Source organism: Motacilla alba, chromosome Z (genome assembly GCF_015832195.1).
Source record: "Motacilla alba alba isolate MOTALB_02 chromosome Z, Motacilla_alba_V1.0_pri, whole genome shotgun sequence".
Taxonomy (NCBI): domain Eukaryota; kingdom Metazoa; phylum Chordata; class Aves; order Passeriformes; family Motacillidae; genus Motacilla; species Motacilla alba.
The window spans coordinates 43,254,953-43,278,520 of record NC_052046.1 but is presented as its reverse complement, the minus strand read 5'-3'; the positions used below and the strand labels follow the sequence as shown (position 1 = coordinate 43,278,520).

At 40.1% G+C, this 23,568-nt stretch overlaps 1 protein-coding gene across 12 annotated transcripts in view; it reads left to right on the top strand.

Annotated features, from left to right (window-relative positions):
* Positions 1-4,208: 4,208 nt before the first annotated feature.
* The window catches only part of PIGG (phosphatidylinositol glycan anchor biosynthesis class G), an 82,464-nt gene continuing 63,104 nt past the window's right edge, over positions 4,209-23,568 (top strand). For 4 of the 12 annotated variants that reach the window (XR_005255216.1, XR_005255217.1, XM_038124002.1 and 1 more), the window contains exons 1-7: positions 4,209-4,474; positions 7,652-7,857; positions 8,163-8,372; positions 9,885-10,073; positions 11,627-11,765; positions 15,343-15,555; positions 23,347-23,564. Coding sequence is in view for 8 of the 12 variants with exons in the window: in XM_038124002.1 (XP_037979930.1) it covers positions 4,315-4,474; positions 7,652-7,857; positions 8,163-8,372; positions 9,885-10,073; positions 11,627-11,765; positions 15,343-15,555; positions 23,347-23,564 (1,335 nt within the window). In the remaining 4 variants the exon portion in view is untranslated. The other 8 variants (XM_038124003.1, XM_038124010.1, XM_038124001.1 and 5 more) reach the window with 8 other exon arrangements.

Sequence of the window (23,568 nt, the reverse complement as noted above, 5' to 3'; positions counted from 1 at the left end):
CTTCTTCAGTGATCCCTGGTTGCCTCAATCTCAAATCCCATAAGCTCTGCAAGCAGGGTTTCCAAAATAGCTAAATCTGAAGGCAGACTTCTGTGCATGTGTGCACACGTGCGTGAGTGCACAAAGATAGACAATCAAGTATTTGATGTGGATAAAGTTACTGAATTATTTCTTAACATTTTTTTTCTTTTCCTATATGAAGAAATTTCTGTTTAGTCTCAGATTTCGGAAGCTGGGTGCTTCTGAAAAAGCACAATGCAGTGCTTTTGCTTTGTGTTTTGCCTCAGCAAGTACAAATCTCTGGAGGCTTTGCAGTGCACCAGAATGGAGGAGGGAGAGTCACACTTCAGCAGACAGTCTTTTGTAACCTTTTCTGATGTTTTACTGTGTCTTAAATACAGCAGAGACCTGACATACATTCAAATTGCTATGTACTGAAGAATGGAGAAATTATAGGAGAAAAAAAATTACTATGTGTCCTTCTGAATTTCTAACTACATCACAGGGCTTTCAGAGTGTCAGATCACCTGGGAAGTCTCATTTTTAATTACAGTTTCACTTAATTTTGAATTAATTCTTCCTCACACCCCTTGCATGTAAAAATGGTTGCTTTTGCATATACATGCAAATTTTGCCACTGTCCATATTCCTGCTCCACTTGTGTATTCCCCAATACAATACTAAATGTATTAGGACAAGTTTAAGAGTTATATCACTAATTACAGAAAAGAGATGCTTGTTTAAACCACTGGCATGAAGTGTTCACATATCTGACACTGTCAATGTCAGAAGAGATGTGCAGGTTTCCCATAAACACACATTTTCAGATGTGAAATCCTGTTAAACTAGGCCTAGAGGGGAGAATAACTGAGGCAGTTCAAAAAGCAAGGTGATGAGCTGCAGATACCCAGAACTTATCAACAGCAGGTAAACAGGCCTGAGGCAAAACTACAAGGGAATTATTCAAAATAAAGCTAAGTAAGAGAATGGAAAAATTGAAAAAAAACTGAGAAAACGGACTGCATATTGCCTGTATTTGAAACTAGAGGAGAAGGGAAGATAGGGCCTGTTTTTCCACTCAAATTGTGACACATAAGAAGTGAAAGAATCAGAAAAGAAGGAGCTGAGGAAGCAGACATGCTGAGTGCTGACTAATGGGCAGCGTTTCATTAAATGGTGGCAGAGGACACAGAGACTGTTGGAAGGAGGTGTGTTCCTTCCTCACGGGACCCACCAATTTTTTTTATCTTATCTACTTTTTACTAGTTGACTCAGTAAAGAAAAGCCTGAGGGATGCCAGAGTGACTAACAGTATCACCTGGCTGCTTTAAATGCTGGTGGAAAAGACACTCACCAAAATGTGTTCCTACTGATTCCTGTATTTGCCTGTTGAAGACAAAGCTTGGTTGGCTTTCAGTTGCTCATTTCTCAGCAGATTTGGGAAAATGCCTCTAGAGAGGGCTTTGCAAAGAGCACTAAATTCCTTCTTCTTCCTCAACACATAGAGATGTAAATTTGCTTGAATGGCTCTTTACAACAGCAGCAGCAGCAGCAGCGACATGCTGTCCTGTAGGGAAAGATGAAAATTCATCTCCCACAGGGATGGGTTATACCATGTTCTAAAATGTTTGCTGGCTCTGATGAAACAAAAGCCTTCTGAATCACATGAAGTGCACTATATTGCACCTTTCCAGATATTCTGGCATGAACCTTTAACCTTCCAAAGGCTATTTAAGTCAGCCGGTACCCCTTGACATGAACTGGTGCAAACAACAGTCATTGTCTGCTTACGAACTGGGAAGCACGCAAACACTTCCTCGGAATGCTCGTGAAATCACCAGCTCTCAGGGCACAAATGTGTTATGCACAACAGAGGAGGTTATACCCAAAGGCTTGCAAAACGGCCGCAGGAGTGCACAGCAGTGATAGTCAATATATTGTGTTGTAACATGCTTGTAGACAGACAGATTTAAAGTGTTGTACAACGCTCAGGATTCTTCCTGTATTTGACCCCTGCAGTTAAGTGCTACAGTAATGGACTTGAAAGCATGTTGCTGCAAGAACTCGGCAAATGGTGATGGTACTCAGTAAATACCCAGTGATAGGTCCCGGGGAGTGTGAATCACATCCTAGATGCTGTTTTTTATGTCTGTAGAGAAATCCTTTTTCCTGAACACAGAAATTCTGATCTTCTGTGGGAATCTGAAGGTTTGAATGACAGGAGAAAGATGCAGTTTGGGGAATTTCCACTTACTGAAAGGGAATGTAAGCTTTACACATGAAATAAAAAGAAGACAGACATTCCTTAGATGCTGTTTTTTGATGCATAAACATTGCCTTCGTTAGGCTGCTTTATATTTGTGAGGCAACTTTTCCTAGTTTCTGGTTGGAGAGTCTCACTAATTCAAGGTTTAAAGGAGAGCAAAAATACCCATAAAAAAGCAACAATACAGCTTCTCTTGGACGTAAAAATAACGTAACTTTAAGGCATACTACCTACAGCCATTTTAAACTTTGAATACAATGGCCCAAAGTTGCTTTTTGCCATGTCCTACTGTTTCAGGTAACATTCCTTGCATGTTTTTTTCTGAATTTCATTGCACTGCTTATAATCAGCTGAAGTTAATTACTGAATACTAACTTTCACGGGCCTTCAGAGTTGTGCTTCTGTAAAGAAACAAGTGAATAGTGTCCACAAAAATGCAATTTCTATTAAAAATAATGGGTTTGGATTATCTCAAGAAATGAAAATGCTATCAGTATTCTCAGGAGAAACATGAAGTGGTAAAAGTGGCCAGAAAAAGCACTCAGGTAGCCTAAAGGTAGCACAGTGCTCAGGGATGCTCATATGTAAAGAGCACGAATCCACAGGACTCAGGCTCCTTGATTTTTTCTTTGTATTTGGAGACCCTGCGAAAGGCCAAATACCAAGCCTTTATCCTGAACCCACTCACACATGCTTCTCACATCATAGCAACTCTGCCTCGTGGCAGGTGTTGCAAAGCCCAGAATTAACAGCTGGCCAGTCAAACTGGCAGTAAAACCACTTATTTCCAACTGCAGCAGGAAAACATTTCTCAAACCACAGTACAACGCATTTGGCCTGTGTTTACACAAAACAGATCCTGCTTTGTGCTGAGGGAAAAGACCCAGCGGGAAAACCACCCTGGAGTCTGCTCGCATGGCTCTTTTCTGTGTTTCTACAGAAACACAGCTGTGGGTGGCGGCTGCAAACAGGTGCCATGCCAGCAGCAGACTGTGGCAGCGCAGCTTCGTCCCGAATGACCACAGCGAGACACGTCCAGGTGGAAGTGCAGCTGGCAGGGTGCCGCGCTTGTTAGGTCAGGGAAAATGTGCCACTGACAGACAAAGCCAAGGACTTGGGTACACTGACGAAACATGTGCCACATCTTTCCAGCACAGTGGGGAGCCATACAAAAATTGCCTGGGTAGAAATGAGGAGCAGTTTTCTTTGAGAGAATGAAATTTTGAGGCTATCTTCCTATTTCAGCATACATAGCGAGACCAGTATAAACTCTGCTTCACTTTGCAGAGCGTCTTCGTTTTCCTTTTTCAGAAAATTTAAGTTTAAAACTTACTTCTCCTCATCTTCTGACATGATCTGCCTGCCACAGTCCATTTCCATTCCAAGCAGGAAAGATTAAGCGATACCACTATCCAGTTTTATTAAGATGTGCTTGTTTGCGTGAGGAAACATTCTGCTTGCCAAACACCCGCAACAGTTACTGTCCAGGACTCCTTCCTCACCTGCCAAGCACTCTTTGCTGCAGCAATCCATCACACCCTCTTTCCGCTCCCGCCGGGGAACGCGGGGTCGGGATGCGGGGTGGGATGAGAGGCTGGAACGCGGGGAGGGGGGTACGATGCCGCGTTGGGTCGCAGGTGTGGGACGCGCGACCGGAATGCCGGAGCGGCAAGCGGGGGCAGGAATCCAGAGAGGGGCGCGCCGCGGGACGCGGGCGCGGAGGCGAACTGCGGAGGCGGGACGCTGGTGTCGGGGGTGGGTCCAGAGGTGGGACGCGGTTCCGGGAGGAGGGTTGTGGGGGCGGAACGAGGGGCTGTACTTCCGGTTCGGTGTGGCCGTTACGCTCTCGCGGAGGGGCTGCCGGGGCGCTGGCCAATGGCGAGGCTTGGCGGAAGCGCGCGGTGGTCGCTGGTTGGCGGGCGGCGGCCCGGAGGCGGGGCCAGGCGGGCGGGGCGAGGCGCCGCAGGTGTCGCCCCGCAGAGCCCGCGCAGCGCCGGCCGGGCTGGGTCGGGTCCGGGCGGTGCTGCTGTCGCTGGTGCCGAGCCAGTATGCGGCTGCGCTCGGGGGTATTCGCGTCCTCCTGCCTCCTCGTGCAGGCCTTGGGCGTCGCGCTGTTCCTCCGCGGCTTCTTCCCGGTGCCCGTCAGGTCCGTGCCACGCAGAGAGGCCCGCGCGGACCCTCCCGCCGAGCCGGCCCCACCCGGCCCAGGTAACGCGGGCAGCTGCCGGGCGCGCCCCGTCGCTCGGCGTCGCGGAACATCTTTCCGTAGCGCCCTGGTGTTTCCAGACCAGTTTCCCGAGTAGTTTAGAACTTGACTGGTTTTCACGTAGTTATGGATCGCAGGCAGGAGTACCTGCTCGCAGTCGAAAAGCCTCAAGTGTCAGCTGTCACTTTTTTGAAGGCTGTGTTTTTCTGTCGTTTTGTTTCCCTCTCCCTGATTCTGAGGGAGCCGTGATACCCGGTCGTGTTCAATGGAAGCTTGTTTGCTAAAACGCCTCACGCTTTTCCTGTGATCATTCACTGGCTGTGTTGTGCCTGAGATTCATTGTTTCTGTGATGTTTCTGTGGTGTGTGAGTGTCTTAATGCCACCTCAGTGAGACTTTTAACACCTCAGTAGTGACGAAACAACTGTGGTAATGCAGGTTGCAATATGTACAGTATTGCCATCCATCACTGTTTCTGTGAAATCACTGTCTTTACAGGTCCTGCTCCGTTCTAGAGCTGAATTTGTGAAACCAGAATTTTCAAGAATCTTTTTAAGGAGCCTGTAGAGGATGTGCTAACAAAGCAGTTGTCTCATATGTTCAGTCACAAGTTGTATTAAAGTAATGTGAAGAGGACTGTGTAATTGAGGGACTGTTTTTCACCAGTTTGGAGCCTGTGGGATGAAACTTCAGGTTCGCTTGGTAGCTGGATCAAGTTGTATTTTGTTCATACAAAGCTCTTGACTGGAACACCAAGTTGTGGTTAACTTTTTGGAGCAGGACTGTCGGTGCCAACCTGGGTCTTTAGCTGTTTGAAATTTACTGTTAATTCTTCTGAAGTATGTGATGTTATGCCTGTAGGGACAGGCTTACTTACATTGCGAGACATGGTGGAGAGAACAGAAGGTTGTGTGGCTTAGAGTGTGGTATGCTGGTATTGGTTAAGCAGAAACACTGAAAGAATCTAATCTGTAGCAGACTGAGTGGTTTCTGCTGAAAGGCAGGTTGATTTTTAGGTGGAGTTTACCAAGACTATCACAGATATTTGATAGGCTACTGTGAGAGAAATATTGCATTCACATGTGATTATTAGCAGAAGATTAACGTAGAATGAGACTGTTTAGGTGGGAAGGAGGTGTCAGACAATTTGGTTTTGAAAGGACTGGTTTGTGTTGAAGAGTGGAAGTGTGTGCCAGAGGGCTCTACAAGCAGTTTAAATTTAGGCATGTGATGAGCAAGCCTAGGTGTAGTAGGCAAAAATGGAGTGACAATAGGAAAATACTTTCTGTAGCACTCGGTTACAATGTGCTTGCAGAGTGATGTCTGGATGATAATGTCTAAAGGCAGTGTAATGCTTACTAAACCATGATGCAGAAGGCTTTCAACCTACTTTAGACCTATTCAGAAAAGAATATTTCTCCAGTGCTTCTTTAACTCCTGAATGTTTCACTTTGTGAGTCCTGGATGCTGTTGAGTGCGTGTTGTCTTGGCTGTAAGAAGGCTGTGATACTGAATGCTTGCAGCACATTATTGTAATAAGTTCTTGGTAGAGAATCTGTGGTTTTCTTCACAGATTCATTTAGAGTAACTGTTTACTAAGTAACCCTGGCGAGATAAATAAGCATGCTGCATGGCAAGACTTGGACAATGCGTTGCTTTAGCTATCTTACAGTCAGTGTTTTCACATGGCTTGTAAATGACTCCAGATTCATTTGAACTTCTCAACACTTTGACTTTCTGATAAATCACACTGCAGGAGGAAGTTAGAAGTAGGGCATATGTGTTCGTGATCTGAACATTTTTGGTGTGCAGCAAGCTTTCTTTCACTAAGCAGTGGATAGGGGAAAGATGTAGCTAACAGAACATCTGGTGGTGCCTTCTTGTTTTTTATGGAGAGCCAAAGCATGCCTGATAAATTGATAATTCAAGTCCTGAAAAAAGCAAAATTATCAGTTTAATTAGGATTGCTTGCAGTCAGCATTTTGTTGTTGTTGAGATTTCCTTCTTCTCCCTGCTGTGCCCTCCTCCCTCATTTCCTGATCTGGAAAAATCACTAGCAGTAAGTAGTCTGTGAGTGTCAGTTGGTTGATACTTATCTGCGTACCTCAAAATAAAATTTCTGAGGTTGTTTTTGATGTTGCTGTGTTAGACACACCATTATCTGCAACCTGTTCAAATTGTCAACCACTTTTGCAGGAAAAACCTTCACTCTAAAGGACTGTAAAACCCCTAACTTTATATAACGCATTTACTGAGCACTTGATTCAACACATTGGTGTCTGGGTAGAGGCCTGTGGGTAGGATACACTCTGCCTCGTCTGTGCCCTTCTGTGTTTTTTCCTGATAGAGAAATGAGACCTGTAGAGGTTGGAGCAAAAGTGCTGCTATAAGACCTGAATGTCACCATGTGGACCAACTTCAATGCAGATGAAGAGTTGCTGTGGCCAGAATTAAGTCCATGCAAGAGAAAGAGGTGGCCTTGAAGGCATGGCGTTGCCTACTACTTGATGGACAGCAGCATTTTTCTATATCCACCTATATGTTCAGGGAATTCTGGCATTGGATTTTGGCCCTGCAGCTGCCATCACTGAGTTAGCCTGTCATACAGTCTTCTGCCTTGAAGGAAGTGAATGTGCGTGAATCTATTTCATACAAGTTTCAGTGAAATTGTCTCTTTCTTTGTTATCTTCCTGTTACCTTATGGTTAGATTTCATACAAAGGCATTGTTTATGTTGTGATGTGCAAAACTGGGTATTAGCACAGGTGAATGCTATGTCTTTTTTCTGACAGAAGTTGTCTGTCAGATACAATTAGTTCAGCTTTACTGAAGTAAAAAGAGAGAAGGTAGCAGCTATTACTTCTTATTACTTTGAACACTCTCCATTTCAAAGCTTTTCCTTAGTTTTCTCAATTTCATGTCACACATTCCTTTCACATTGTGTTTTACTTCCTAGAGGTGGCATTGGAGTTGTTGTGTTATTCCTGTGCTGGATGGCTTGAAAACTCATCTTCTTCAGATTACTTCTTGGGTTTGCTGTTTGTAGCTTCTTGTTTCTGGGTGTAGAATTAATAAAGAAGTTGAAACCACTCATTTATGGGGTGAAGTTGTCCTTTAACTTCTGTCATGTCTTTGGTAAAATTTCTTGATGACTTTTATATGCTCTGTTTTTGTTGCTTAGGAATGGTTTCTAACTGGACCAAGATTCCTCCACCGCTTTTCAAAAAAGTTGTCATTGTGCTGATAGATGCTTTGAGAGATGATTTTGTGTTTGGATCCAAAGGTAAACAGTTCATGCCATACACTACTCAGGTTGTTGAAAAAGGGACTTCCTACAGTTTCATTGCTGAAGCCAAGCCACCCACTGTGACTATGCCTCGAATTAAGGTAAGGGGGATTTTTTTCTATTGTTTCATTGGAGAAGCTTTTGAATTATGAGTTGTTTAATGTGCTTGGAGTTGGCATAAAGGACATGTGTGTGGTGTTAGCGCAATCTATGGCTGAATGTCTCTTTGCTGTAGTAGTGCGTGAGATAGACTCCTGATTTGCCATGGGCAGGAGGTTAAGGACTGGTAACACTAAGTTACTCTAAGATTTGTCTGCCATCTGGCTTATTTCTTCCTCCCATTGCTACTGTCTTCTGAGCACTGGAAGTTTCCTGTTTAATGTGTCTCTTTTTATTCTTTCATTAGGCTTTGATGACAGGTAGCATACCTGGTTTCATCGATGTTGTTGTGAACCTCAATTCTCCAGCTCTCTTGGATGACAATCTGATATGGCAGGCAAAAACAGCTGGGAAAAGAATAATATTTTATGGTGATGATACTTGGGTCAAATTGTTCCCAAAGCACTTTGTGGAATATGATGGAACAACATCATTTTTTGTGTCAGATTTCACAGAGGTGAGAGGTTTTGTACGATCCCAAGTTAAGTGAAGTCAGTACAAACAAACAGTGTCAGTTTCTGAGAATGAGTGAGCAAAGCTACCCTTGTTCTGAAATATTCACCTGGCAATTTAGTAGAAATTGAATTTGTATGTCATTTTGGTGTGGGTGCTGTAAAGCTAAGCATTTGAGTCCCTCATGCATATGCTGTAAAAATATGCATATGCTGTTGGGATGATACAATAATCATAATTTATCACTCTGTAATTTAACTAAACATGTAATTTTCTCACAAAACTTGTTGTGGTTGGAAGGTAGACTAGTTGCTTTGTTTAAAAATCCTACTATCCACATTTTCAGTTTGCTATCGGATATTTTTAGTTAGTGCAATCTTTAAGAGGTCCATTAATGTATTAGCTTGGTCTCTTAAAGGTATACTTTTATAGTATTGCATCACTTTTGTAATTGCAATGGGAGCAGTGTTTCTTTATGTTGTAAAACAGGGAGCATAGAAAGTAAGTGAAACAAATTCTGATAATTCTTACTCTGGGTACATCAGAAGAGTAAATGCTTTGACAAATTTACTTCGTTTTTTAACCTTTATGATTTGCAAAACCTCAAGCCATTGACCTGCTGCTACTGACTGAAGTATTTTATTATTTAAGGAAGTTAGAAAGGTCTAATGTGAATTGGAAGACATATTTAATTGGTTATGTTGATGAGACTTGTACAAGCTTCTACCTGGAGTAAAAAGTACAAATGTTCTACTAGATCTGTGACTGTGTGGCTCCCAAACTCTTAATGCAGTCCTTATGCTATCTTAATATAGTCTGTTAAACACACAGCTTTTTTATAGTTCTTTTGGTAGTTATATACAGACTCAGCAAAGTAGTATCACATAGGAAATATTGTAGGGATTTTTAATAACTGAAGAGAGTATATGCAACTAAAAATGTATTGTAAGAATGTATTGTCAGTCTAAGCAGGAAAACAGTTGAGTTAGGCCCCACATAGCTCTTTTCGAACAGTTTTTCTTTCTATGCTGTCAGCTCTTTTATTCATAGCAAATACCGTCTTCTTGTGTTTGTGCACTAGCAAAAATGGAGTTGAGAGACTAGGGTTGTTGTACCCTGGAGCTTTCCGTCACTAAACTGAGGCGTGTTGTACTTGTGATACGATGTATCATATGTGAAGTGATAATTTGGAGTGTGCAGGGTGAAAGTGACTGAAAAGTTCTTGGAACAGTTTTTAAAAGTTTCTGTGGAAGCTTGGCAACCAATTTGCCTTGTCTGTGTGTAATCTGATGCGTCCTTACCAGGAAAGATTAAATGGGGTGAAGAATCTATTTTGTTAGGCAAATATATTTGGCTGCCTGGCATTGAACTAATCAATTTTTTTTCTTATTAACATTGCACATGTAATCTCATCAACATCTATGGAATTTTCACGGAGAGTATAGTTAATTTTTTTGGTGCTTTTTAAAAGAGGGAAGTTTTTTTTTACCTTATAGTTGTTTTCCTTTTCTTTGAGGTTGATGATAATGTTACCAGACATTTGGATAGAGTGTTAAAGAGAGAAGACTGGGATCTCCTAATACTACATTACCTGGGGTTGGACCATATTGGTCATATGACTGGGCCAAACAGCCCATTAGTGGGACCAAAACTTAGTGAAATGGATAACATACTGAAGAAGATTCATATTTCTCTTCTTTCAAAGGTAATACAGCTTCTTCTTGGGTCAGTGTGTGGTAGTTGTGGACTGACATTAAAGTGCTTGCTGGTTGTTTTTGTTAGCTTTATTCACAGACTAAAGTGTGTATTCTGTTCTTCCTTCCTGGGAAGTAGCACTTTCCCAGTGTAGCACTTTTAAGGATTTGGTGGCTGACCTTCGTAACATCTGCTAACAGCCTCTTCTGGGCAGCTGTGGGAAATAACATCCCCTTGATGTGCAGGAAGAGGAGAGGAATGCCTGCCAAAATTCTCTCATGACTTGTGAATTAAAATGGTTGTTGGTGTGCTTTCTAGTAACAAAATTCTGCAGAAGGAGTAATGGGCATGTGTAGCTAATGGCTCTGATGTCCAGAATTATGAAGGCATATGTAATTCTTAGATATTTGATAAATTCAAATGGAAGTGGTGGTCTTAATTTGCATTTTTTAATGGTAAATGTAGCACATCTGAATCTGTTTTTAGATTTGTAAATACTAGTTGTCACTTACTTAAGCAGTATGGATACTGAAATTCCAAGTCCTAGCTCCAGGTGACCTGTGGCTCTTTTTATTGTTTGTTTCTGGCTACTGCAACTCAGAATAGCTGATCATGAAATTTTAATAGTATTTTTAGTCAAGCGGATACTATTACATGAAAAGAAAGGTCAAATCCTGTGTGTGGAAGTTCTATGAATGTTACAGTTGTTTTGCTGCTTTTTAGTATAATTTCTTTTGCCATTTATATTCAAGCCTTTATCTCTGTTTTAGAATACAGACATAATAAAAGCACTTTATTTTTTGGATAGCATATGTACTGGTAATAACTAGAGATGATGCAAAAGTACTTTGTTGAATGACTGTTAATTTTCTGCCGCTTTGATTTGTTAGCTCAAAATTCTTGGACAGTCCTCACTTAAGTTTCTGTTTCTCTTTATTCAGAAACATACACCTCATTCATCATCATTCTTCAACAATCACTATCAATTAGTCTTCATTGGCTGTCAAATTTAAATCCCAAATCAGTCAGATTTCAATCCCTAAAGCCCTTGGGAAAGTATATACTATTAGAAACAGGATTATTTTTTAATATTGAATTGATATTATGTTAGTATTTACAATATTAATAATTCAGCATTTATTTTAAAACTTAGTGAAGCTGAAGAAATGAAGAGGGGGAATATTTCTGTGTTAATGATGCTCTTCTGGGACTCCTGACTTGCTTCTCATGGTGTGATAGCCTTTATTTAATCTTTCAAAGAGTTTCTTGTAACTGTAAATTCAGGATTTTTTTAAACAAGCTTTTTTTGTGCTTTTTTTTTTTTTTTTTTGCTAAGATACTAATAAGTGTGTCAGATATGAATGTGCCTTAACTTTTAAAAGTTCTTATTACTGAGTTACACGTAATTGCAGCGATCTCTTATTATCTGCCCCAGGGTGAGCAAGTTTCAAAACTGAAGTTAATTTTGAGACATATTCATGTTTGAAAATGATGAAGATAGTGAAATGATATCAATGAATTGTGTTTGTATGGTAACTCTAGATTTTTTTCTGTGATTTGCAGGAGGAAGCTTCTCTTCCCAATTTGTTAGTTGTTTGTGGGGATCATGGAATGTCTGAAACAGGCAGTCATGGTGGTTCTTCAGAAGGAGAAGTGCACACACCACTACTGTTTATCAGCTCTGCTTTTGGGAAGAGAAATGGTAAGGATCAAAGAAGCATGATGTTTTTTAGAAATGTCTTAGTTTCAGATGGAATAGAGTTAATTTTCTACTTAGTGGCTGGTACAGAACTATTTTCTGGATTTAGTATGAGAATAATGTTGATAACAGCCTGGTGTTTTAATGTTTACTCTGAATCAAGGACTTTTCTGTTTCCCATGCTCTGCCATTGAGCAGGTGCAAAAGGAGCCATTAAGGAGTGTAGCAAGGACATCTGACCTGAACTGGCCAAAGGGATGTTTCATACCATGGAACATCATCCCTAGTATATAAACTGGGGCTGCCAGTCACTGCTTGGGGATGGACTGGACATCGGTCAACAGGGGATGACAAACTTTATTGTGAATCACGTGTTTCTCTTGGGTTTTATTCTTCCCCTTGTCTTCTTTTCATTACTATTATTATTATAATATTTAATTTTGTTTCAATTATTAAACTTTTCTAGTCTCAACCCATGAGGTTTACCTTTTCTTTCTCCTCCCCACCACGATGGGGGGTGTGAGCGAGTGAGTGGCAGCGTGGTACTTGGTGTAAGGCTCCAGTAGATACCAGTGCATAGCGTACTCTAATAGAATGGGAACACTACTATGTATATAACTGTAACAAGAGTAGCAATAATAATTATGTGTAGATTATAGTACTTCTTATTGTAAGGGAAAGGACGGAGGGAGAGGAATAAAACCCAAGAGAAACATGTGATACACCATGTAATTGCTCACTCCTGCTGATTGGTGCCCAGCCCACCTTCAAGCAACAATCCACAGCCCCCAGTCAACTCCCTCCAGTTTGTATACTGGCTACGATGCTCTATGGTATGGAGTATTCCTTCAACCAGTTCAGGTCAGCTGCTCCAACTGTGTTCCCTCCCAGCTTCTCATGCTCACTGGCAGAGCACAGGAAGTGGAAAAGTTCTTGATTTAGAGTAAGCCCTCCTTACCAACAGCTAAAACATCAGTGTGTTCTCAACATTATGCTCATACTGAATCCAAAACACAGCCCCTGTACCTGATACTAAGGAGAAAATTAACTCTGTCCCCAGATGAAACCAGGACAAGAACACACCGGCAAGTCTTAATTCATATTATGCTAGAATTCTTTTTGAAAAGTGCTTTGGTTTGTTTTACAGTTGCTTGGGAAAGCCCATTATGTGTGATCATAAAACTCTGGTTCCAGCCAAAGTTAGCATCTGTGTCTCGGTGAAACCAAGAATCATGAATCAAGCTTTGTAACCAGTGAGAGAATTGTGTTTTTCTGAGATGATAATCTTTTACAGCACTGTCCTATCCGAATGAGATGTGTTGTCAGGATACTGGGCTAATGGTAAATAAATGGGTGTAGATCCAAAATCCTATTTGAAGTGAGTTGAAATTGTGTATTTTATGGCTAGAATCTTTCCTTGACCTCTGTTCTTCTCTCTCAGACAGCTAGGATAGAAGAATGAAAATTTCTCACACAGAGTCCACCAGAAGGAGGAAGAAAGCCCTTGGGAGACTAGATTGGAAATAGGATTTTTTTTTCAACATTAAATTGATCTGACCCTTATGAAAGGGTGAGAGGTGATGGCACTGATAACATGACTATTGATTGCTAAGTCTTAAGATTAGAATATGGACCATAAGTGTGTTTATTGTATAGGCTGTTTAATTTTATATAATTGATGTGAGTTCACATGGTTCTGAAGCTGATTTTCTACTTGTAGATAATGATAAAAAATAAAAACCAGATAGTTAAAGGCAAGAAGCAATAATGAAATGGAGTGGTAGAGATTGTTTAGTCTTTGTAGACTTGTGCTTAAACAAACTCCTTGACTGAGTGGATCACTGGAATCTAGTTATACCAGGAGTGAATATTTTCCCCAGAATAATACTCCCTTTTGCCTTTCATTCTGCCACTTGTTAATTTCCATGTGATTTCTTTTCTTCTAAAACCTGTATGCAGAACCTTGATTTATTTATCTTGCTGGAAGTTCCTGCAGCACGGTGGAGGTAGATTTTCCCCTTGTTTGTAAAGTTGTTGTTGAGCTGCAGTAGAAAGCACTGATTGAGGAGTCCTTGACTTCTTCTCAGGTCTGTAAACAAAACAAAGTCAAGAGTGGATCAAAGCTCTTGGCTAAATTTTTATTTTATGAATTTCACTAGCATATGTTGACAGCCAGGCCACTAGAGTATAGATTCTGTAAATGCAGTCTCCTGTTCATTGGAATTAGTTTCTATGAGGTTTAACCTGAATGAGCAATTCTTACAATTCAGCGAAATGTATCTATGTATCTGTGTTTTGGGATAGCATTTGTGATTTCTAATGCCTTTGTAAATATCCAGCAGTTTACTTTTCATTGGTACGGTAATCAGGATTCTGGTGATTGCTCCTTATGATCCTACTGTAAACAAAATGTAGTGTGGTTAATTTGGTAGGCCTCAAAATAGTAATCCTGTGGGCTTTTTGCATTTAGTATGCTGTCAGAGTATTACTTGTATAGCCTTCTACAGAGAAGTGTCACCCATGATTGGCTAAATGTGTTTGGTAGTTTGGCTTTTTTTTACCAGTTAAGAACTTGCCTTTAAAGATAAAATCTGAAAACTGCTGACATACAGGCACTCATGCAAAGAGGCTTTAGGGATTATAGATGGCATTCTGTACAAGTATGGGATTAATCAGAGCTAGATGAGAAATGAGGCAAATTTTAATGCTCTCAAAAGCAGCCTTGAGAGGAATAAAGACTATATAGAATTCTTTCTATACTGCATTTAAGTCAAAGCACTCAATGCCTGAAGTTACAAAGAGAATGAAATAAAAGCATATAGAAAAACACTGTTACCTAACTAGTTCAGCACGAAAAGAAACAGCTGGCAAAACAATCTTAAACAGAAGGTTCCTTATGTTAATAAAATCATTCATGTCTGTAGATTTCTGTGGGACTGAAGGCTAATCCTGATAGCTGCAGTAAGTTAATGGAATCTTACACCGGACCCTTTAAAAATCACTAAGTTTGCCTGCATGTAGCCATGGATTTGGAGCTTCATCATTCTTTACCTGATGTCTAATTCTGTTTTCCTAGCAACCTGATATTAATTAAATCTCGAACTGTTGTCATTATATCGAGATGCTTCTGGAATGCTGTCACATTATTTTAGGTTCTCATTCTTTGTTCATATATTAAATTGGCCTACTGTAGTGCTTTCTATTATTTCTAATATAAAAGTTATGAAACCTCTTAGGATGTAGGCTGCAATTTGATATTAAGGTGATGTCCTGGACCATCTGTTTTCTTACTTGTACTTGTATAACATTTATTTTGTGTTTACAGTAGTTATTAGCATTGAAGCTTGGCGGTGGCTAAGAATTTAATAAATATTGGATTTACAGAAGCAGAGGATAGCAGCTGAAAAAGATCAGTCAGCTCTCTGTAGACCACTTAAAATAGCTGATCTGACACCATTGAAACAATTCTGAAACGAATAAGGTGCCAGCTGTCTCTGGAGAAATAGAATGGGCTTGTTATTGAAATACTTGTTTTCCTCTCTCTTTTTCTTTCTCTTTTTTTTTTTTTTGTTCATTCTAGCTCCTCTAGCCCAGCCTGAGCATGTGCAGCAAACAGATTTAGCTAGCACATTGGCAATAGGTCTTGGCCTACCAATTTCAAGAAACAGTGTTGGGAACCTTATATTGCCAGTTGTTGGAGGCAAGACAATGAGAGAACAGCTACGTTTTGTGCACTTGAATGGGTTCCAGCTTAGCAAATTGCTGCAAGAGAATACGCCTGCATATGAAAAAGGTAAATTAGCTAAAAAATGTTACAGATATACTAAAATGAGATTGTTTATAAAACAGTTTGGACTTTTAAATTCAGTAGTATGGCATTACATTGCAAGTTAGCTGTTCTTTTGAGAGCAGTATTCAGAACAGTTGTACTGAATTCAATCTTTACTGCAACCTACTTTGATACACTGCTTCTGAATACAGTTTTTTTTAATGACTACTAATATTCCTAGTTGGCAAAAGAGCAAAAATAATGGTGGAGTAAGATTAAAGTAAAACTGCCAGTGTCGTTAAATCTCAGTGGTTTCATAACTGCTTTTTGTGAGATGTTCTATATAGGGCACTGACTCTGAGCTATTTGCAGAATTAACACAATAGACTGAATTTTCTAGTTTAAATAAAAAGATGCTTCAAGTAAAGCTGAGTGATAATTTAGGGTAAGTTATCTTTTTATTTCTTTTTTTATGTATTTACTTGGAATGAGAATCTAGAGAACTGCTTATTAAAAATGCATATGTGTGTGTGTACGTATTTGGAGGAAAGAAACCAAACCTAGCAAAATGTGGTATTTCATTAGGAAGCATGATACAGACTGCAGTATAGATAATGAAGTTAATATGATAATTTTGTGAAAAAAAATGAGTCAGAGGGTGAAGGAGAATATTTTACCATTGACATTAGAAGATGTTGTCTTAAAGTGACTTGTGAAGCTTGTCAAGTGATTTGTAATCTGTTGAATTATTAAAATAACTAGATGGGAATGCAGAGCTGTTGTACAGCCAGGAATAATTAAAGTGGATGGCAACATAGATTTTAGCAAAATGATTATTCTAGGTCAAGAATCAATTATCTTTCAACATCACAGCTTCTAATCATAATTAAACCTGGTCCAGGAATCTCAACAGAACAAATTTTGCTTGTAGCAACAACATGCCTATAGCAGGACCCATGCTCCATCTCTTCTGACATTTTTTTTCTGCACAGATTTCTTCACTTTACCCAGTTGTGTCAAGTAAGGAACTTGCCCAGTTGAGGGGTTTCAGGATATGACAGTGTTTCTGAAAATGCCATCACAAAACTCCATCTGACAGTATTTCTGCAAACACTGATGAAGCAGGCTCGAGTTTCTACCAGCTTCTTATTTATATCTTCATTTTCGTTTTATTTTTTGTCTGGCAACAGCTTAATCTCAACTTGTAGCTTTCATCTGAAAAGTGAAAGTCAAAATTGCTGAGAATAAAAATGTGAGAATTTTTTTATGGTGCTTGCTTGTGACTGCCGACTTACTAGAGGTGCTACCATACTGGAAAGAGTTTGGGAGGCAAAGCATCCACAATGACCTTCTCTCCTTTCAGTAATAGAAAGTCCCAATAATGTGATGCAAATCTAGGTCCAAGTCATGGTAGCTTTTTTTACAGAGACTTTATGCCAATTTCCCCTGTTTCTGTTGACTTCTTAGAGGGGTCTTGTTTTTCTTAGAGTGTCCTAGATGTGCAAGGCTATAAGTTAATGCTTTGGTCTGTTCAGTTAAGACTGGCAGGGAAGCAGTACTTTCTGTTTGTTTAGTGTTGTTTGATTGATGTGGATACTTCAGGCCTAGAAGTACTGAAGACAATGTCACTAACTCAGTGACTAGTATATGTAACTCAAGAGCATGCATGGATGGCCATTTATTTTGCATGGCTTTTAAGTGATGATAGATGCCATCCCACTACAGGCACACACACATCTGTCAGGATTCCCCTAGAAGGAGGTTACCTTGCAGAGAAGTTACTATATTCAGTACTCTGATTCATGTTCAAGAAGGTTTCTTGCTTTTTAAAAAAGGTAAAAGGAGGATCCTGGGAACTGCTTAACCAGTCAGCCTCACCTCTGTACTTGGTAAGATCACAAAACAGATCTTCCTGGAAGACATTAAAACATGTGGAAGACATGAAGATATTAAAACATGTGGAAGACAGAAAGTTATTGGAAATCACTGACACTACTTTGCCATGGGCAAATGGTGCCTGGCTAATTTAGTGTCCTTCTATGATGGGGTTAATGCATCAGTGGACAAAAGATGTGTCATCTACTTAGACTTCTGAACATTCATGCTGCTGTTGTTAGAGTAATATGGTTTGATAAATGGACTCTGAAAGGAATAAGAAACTGGCTGTATGTCTGTAAAGTCAGTGGCTTAATGTCTAATTGGAAACAAGTAATGAGTGGTGATGTAGCAAAAGCTGTCTCCATTAACAGTGGTGGCAATGAACAAGATAATCTTAAAAGCATCTTCCAGCCTGAATAATTCTACAATTCTAAGATTGTAAGTTGGGAATTTGAGGAGGAGAAATTGATCTTTATGTGAGAGAGTGGTGACAGGCATGCAGCTGTGCCTGGGAGTAGATGATGAAATAGTTGAGAACTTCTGGGTCAGGATTAGTATATAGACCAACATGGGCAATATTTTATGGGTATCTAGGGCAGACAATTGGATTGTAAGGAATTCATAGCTTTTCAGACAAGTAGAGGAGGTCTTACTTTCACCATCCATGGTGCTCATGTGGTGCTTCAGCCATCCTGTTGCATTTCAGGCTAGATAACTGGACTCAGTGAGATGGACTGAAAAGTGGCTCACCTGCTGTGAATGTGATCAGCAGCACAAAGTCCCCTTGAAGGCTATTGCGATCAACCACAGGGCTTGACTCAAGTCAGAACTGTTTAACATCTTCATCGATGATCTGGCCAGTGGGACGAAGTGGAGTCTCAGCAAGGGAAGGACACAATAGAAATCTGGGAGAAGTGCTTGATGCAGTAGGTAGGTCTCCGACCACTCAGAAGCACTTTGACAGGCTGGAGAAATGGGTTGACAGGAACCTCTTAAGGTTCAGTAAAGGGCAATGCCAAATCCTACACCTGGGAAGTAATTCCAGTGTATCATAGCAGGTTGGGTTTTAACTGACTGGAGACAGCTGGAAGAACCACCATGGGATGACTGGGGACACCAAGTTGAATATCAGGCAGCAGAGCACCCTCGTGAAAGGAAGGGCAGTAGCATCCAAGGTGGCATTACGAGGACAGTCGTCAGCTGGTCCTGCCTCTTGTATCAGCTGTGGTGAGCAGGCATCAGGAGTCTTAGGTGGTCTGGTGCTGGGCTTCTCAGTACCAAAATTTAATGAATATAACATAGTAAGTGCAGTGCATGGCCATGAAGGTGATGAAGGGATTGGAATGTCTGTCATACGAGGAGGGGCTGAGGGTGCGAGGGCTGTTTAGGAGGAGTCTTATCAATGTAGTAATATATGATGGGAGGGAAGAAACAAGATGGGACCAGGGTCTAATTGGTGGTCCTCACAAAAAATTTGGAGGAAACCATTTAGGTAAGATTTGTCAAACACTAGAATGAGTTGGCAAGAGAGGTTGTGGAGGCTTCATACCTGTAAACATTCAAGACCACATTGGACACAGATCTGAGCAATATTCTTTAACTCACTCTCCTCAGAACCTTTTAATCTGTATTTGTAGAACATGTGAACATTCATCAGAGTTGTGCTGACAGCTCTTGGGCTGTATAATTTCTGAATTCCACAGAAAAGGTCTTCTGCCAGTTTTTTTTGAGTGAAAGAAACCCCAAAAGATAGTTTGAGTCAGCTGGACATCACTCCCATTTGCTTAGTTGGATGTCACTCATATTGAAACTGCTGCTGCAGTTTCAAGCTTTGCAGTGCGGATTCTCCTCTAGTAACAACTAGTGGATCAAAACATTTCAGTTCAATGCTAAGAAAAATGCCTGTAACTGGAACTTCAGTTTAAAGTGAAAGATACACTTGAAAATGCTTGCAAGGACAGCATAAGCCTTGCTGCTTAAAAAAAAAATAAATTAGACTCTAGAGGTCAAAACCAGTAAGCTCTGCTGAAGGGGAAAACATGGCATTCCTGTCCAGTGCTGTAATTTACAGCACAGGGGTTACAGCACCAACTGTTGGGACCATGAGGATGATGACTGAGTCAGGAAAAGACTCACCCATTTTAAGCTATATCATAAAATGTACATTCATTTTTGGTGGAACATTAGTTTCCTTCTTAATACAGTGAGATGAAGTCAGCTGTCAGTTGAGTTGAATCACTGTCAGATGGGAAGGCAGAATGATTTTAACAAGCTGTTTCATAAAGAAGCCATGGATTTCCCTGAATTCAACTGCTCCAATATTAAGAGCAAACTGTAAGAGTACACAAAGATTTCTTTTCATCTTCAAGTGTGTTTTAAACATATCCGTTAATAAATAAAGAGCAGAATGAAGTCAGGTCAGTAACTTCCCCCCCACCCCCCATGTTTGTTCATATAAACATGCATTTTCAAACTAAGAGGTTGCATGACATTTAATGGGACTTGGACTTTGCTTTATTGAGGTTCCTCACCCTTAAACATATTATCAAGTAAATTAAATTTTACATGAGAAACTTGAAGGTTGACTAAGGGCTTTATTATTTAAAACATACATTTTTGAAACACGCTAATAAATTGTGATGTGAGGCATGAGGTTTTCTTTTGATAGATGTGTATATGTGCAGCTAAAGAAAAAGTCTGGAAAAGGAGAATAAAAATAGCTAGAAAAATGAAGAAGCTCAAAGAAGAATTATCTAAAAACACACTTTGGGTTTTTGAGCAAGTTCATACCTCAGTGTAAGATAGGCAGCCCTAGGTATCTAGCAATGCTTCCCTCATGTTCTGAACTTCTGAACATGTAGTTAAATGATAAATTAGGACTTCTTCTTTGAAAGACATTTTACAGTGGAATGAAGAGTTATGCTGGAGAGCAAGTTGGCTGCTGTTATTAAATTGAGTGCAAGCTTTTCAATTTGGGACTGGTCCTGAACTTGTATTAGATTAAAATAATTTGACTTTTACTGGGACATGTATATGTTGAAACTGGAGAAGTCACTTTTACATTATTCATTCTTTCTTATAACTCTTTTAAAATGATTGCTGCCTGTGACTGGAACTAAGGGAAATTATTGTCAAACAGATGCTTGCAAAGCTTATCCATCTGGTTGTGATAAGATGGTAGTGAGGCTGAAGCACAAATTGCTAATGTAATACTATGCAAGTAAAACATTGCCAGTGCTTTGTGAAATGTGCAGCTAGGCAAGCTTTCTTTGGATTTTGCTTCAATTTTGACTTGTTTTATAAGTATCCTGTATGGGAGTGACTTGACAATATTACCTGCCTGTTACCAAAATGCTTCTCCAACAACTTAATGCCCATGACCCTTATTATTTTATGTCTTCTGCATATAAATGTGCCACTGAACCAATATAACTGGAGTTCTCCAATGAAATTTGGCAAGCATGGTCTTTTATTCCTGTCTGAAAGATCTTTAAATCATTCATTCAAGAGAGTTTGGCTTAAAGTCATCTTTCATAGCATGGACACAATGGTTTTGGTGGGCAGTTAGCATGGAAAAGAGTAGATGGGAATGAAATAAAAATGCTGAAGGGGCTGAAAAGGGAGACTAGTCAAGAAGCATGAAAAGGGAGCAGAACAGGAACGGAAGATGTGAGGGAATTTATTTATGTTTCAAAATATAGCTTGAAGTCATTTCAGCCTTATGTATAATGAAGAAGTGTCATGTCAGATCTCAGTTTGATTAAAGCTCGTTTTAGATGATCCTTTATGGATGTCCTCAGACGTATGAATATTTAACTCTTATTTAAAATATACTGAACAAGAAACTGCAGGGAAGTTAAATAATTACAGGAAGGAAATAAAATCCTGTGTGTGCACTGGCAGCTATCTTGATATACGGGTGTTTGCTGCTGGCTGGATTGTGCTTTCTGGCAGATCCCTGCAAGCCCCCTGCATAGCAGGGTCAGCATGCCTTGGAGTCTGCTATAAGTCTAGGGAAAAGAGACTGGACATTTTGAGTTAAACATTACCTTTTAAAATTCTCACCTTGAATTCAGCCCACAGATGATGAAATGTCTTGTATGGTAAGAAAATTGCAAATAGTAAGCACAATTCTTTCATGTGTATATGAATTGAGAATAGAAATACTTCATTCAGTTTCATTTACGTGAAATAAAATTTCAAATGTTTCTAGATTTAATAATGCACTTTTGCTGAAAAGGCTTAAAAAATAAAGTGTTTTTTTTTTCTGACTAGAATACACTGTTCATCTACGAGGAGTGAAAAAGAACCGCAACTTAAGTCTTTGTGACACCAAAGTTATTTCACTCATTGTTTTAACATTTCTTGTCTGAAACTGTACAGCAAATGTTTCACCCTACTTTCAGCTAAAAAGGGAAGAACTGCATGTTATATAAAATTTCCAAATCGACCTTTTGTACTTGAGTTATTGTTACCTTTCAACTCAAATTGCAGGGAAATAGCAAGTACTATTAGTGTGAAGTGAAATTAAACATCTGTTTTACAGAAAAAATGCAGATAAATGTGAATATTCATGCATAGCATAAGTTCCAGTGAGATATGAGTTTCTAAAAATTACGCTCATGCTTTCCATGTATTATCAACTGAATTTGTATTGTGAATGCATACTGTATTCAATGACCAGTATTTGAAAAGCACAATCACAGGCTAGGTAAAATATCACTGCAGATTATCTAGTCCAACCACCCTGCTCAAGCAGGGTCCCCTACAGCACATTACTCAGGAATGTGTGCAGACGACTTTTGCATATCTTGAGAAAAGGGCTCTGCAATCCTCTCCTTTTAACCTGTTCCAGTGCTCAGCCACCCACAGAGTAAAAAAGTTCTTCCTTGTGTTTAGGTAGAACTTCCTGTGTTCCTGTGTTGCCTCTTGTCAACAGGCAGACTCCTGCCTGTTGCTGGGCACCATGGAAAAGAGCCTGGCTCCATCCTCTTGACACCCTCCTTTCAGATACTTAGACATTGATGAAGTCCCCTCCCAGCCATTTCTTCTTGAAGATAAACAGGCCCAGCTCCCTCAGCCTTTCTTTGTAGAAGAGATGCTTCAGGCCCCTCATCATCTTTGTTGCCCTCCACTGGACCTGCTCCAGGACCTCCATGTCTCTTTTGTCCTGAGGAGCCCAGAACTGGACACAGCACTCCAGATGTGCCTCACAAGGGCTGAGCTGAGGGACAGGATCACCTCCCTCAACCTACTGGCAATGTTCTTCCTAACACACCCCTGGATCCCATTGGACTTCTTGGCCCCCAGGACACACTGCTGGCTCATGGACAGCTTGTTGTCCACCTGGACTCCCAGGTGCTTCTCCACAGAGCTGCTTTCCAGGTGTAGGACCTGGCACTTGCCTCTGTTGAATTTCAGATGTTTCTTCTCTTCCCATCCCTCCAGTCTGTCATGGTACTTCTGAAGGGCTGTACATCCCTCTGGGGTATCTGGTGTGTGTGTTGACTCCTTTGGTGTTTTCCCTAGACATCAGCTATTTGATAATTTCTTCTATAGCTTATACAATGTGCTCTGGATAATGAGTAAGTAGTTCCAGTGGAAAACATTGCTTTCTTCCCCTCTGCAGTATCTGAAGCATTTAAATTGTTTGTCCTGGAAACATTTTGTAAAAACGAATGGTTATTTTAATAAGTTTGTCAATTGTTAGAGGTTTTGACAGTTTATTAGGTTAGAATTAATTGCTCTTATTCCAAGTAACTGGTATTGCTGCAGAAAGATAGTGTTATTTTGTACCTGTGAAAAAAATTTCTAACTGCCATAGCAATTATATATTTTTATACATTATACAAGCAAATATGAAAATATGATCACATCTCCAAGTAATCTTTGTTCATGGACCCTTTTGCTTCTTTTCTTTTCTCTCCTTCTCTCCAGATCCTGGATATGAACATTTTAAGATAGCAGAAAAATCCCATGGTAATTGGATCAAACTGTATTTAGAGGGGAATAATTCAGAAATACTCTTAAATCTTGGCAAAAAGGTCCTGAAGCAATACTTAGAGGCCCTCAAGACTTTGAGTTCTTCATTAAGCAAACAAGTGGCACAATATGACATGTATTCCATGATGGTGGGGACTGTGATCATTATGGAGGTAT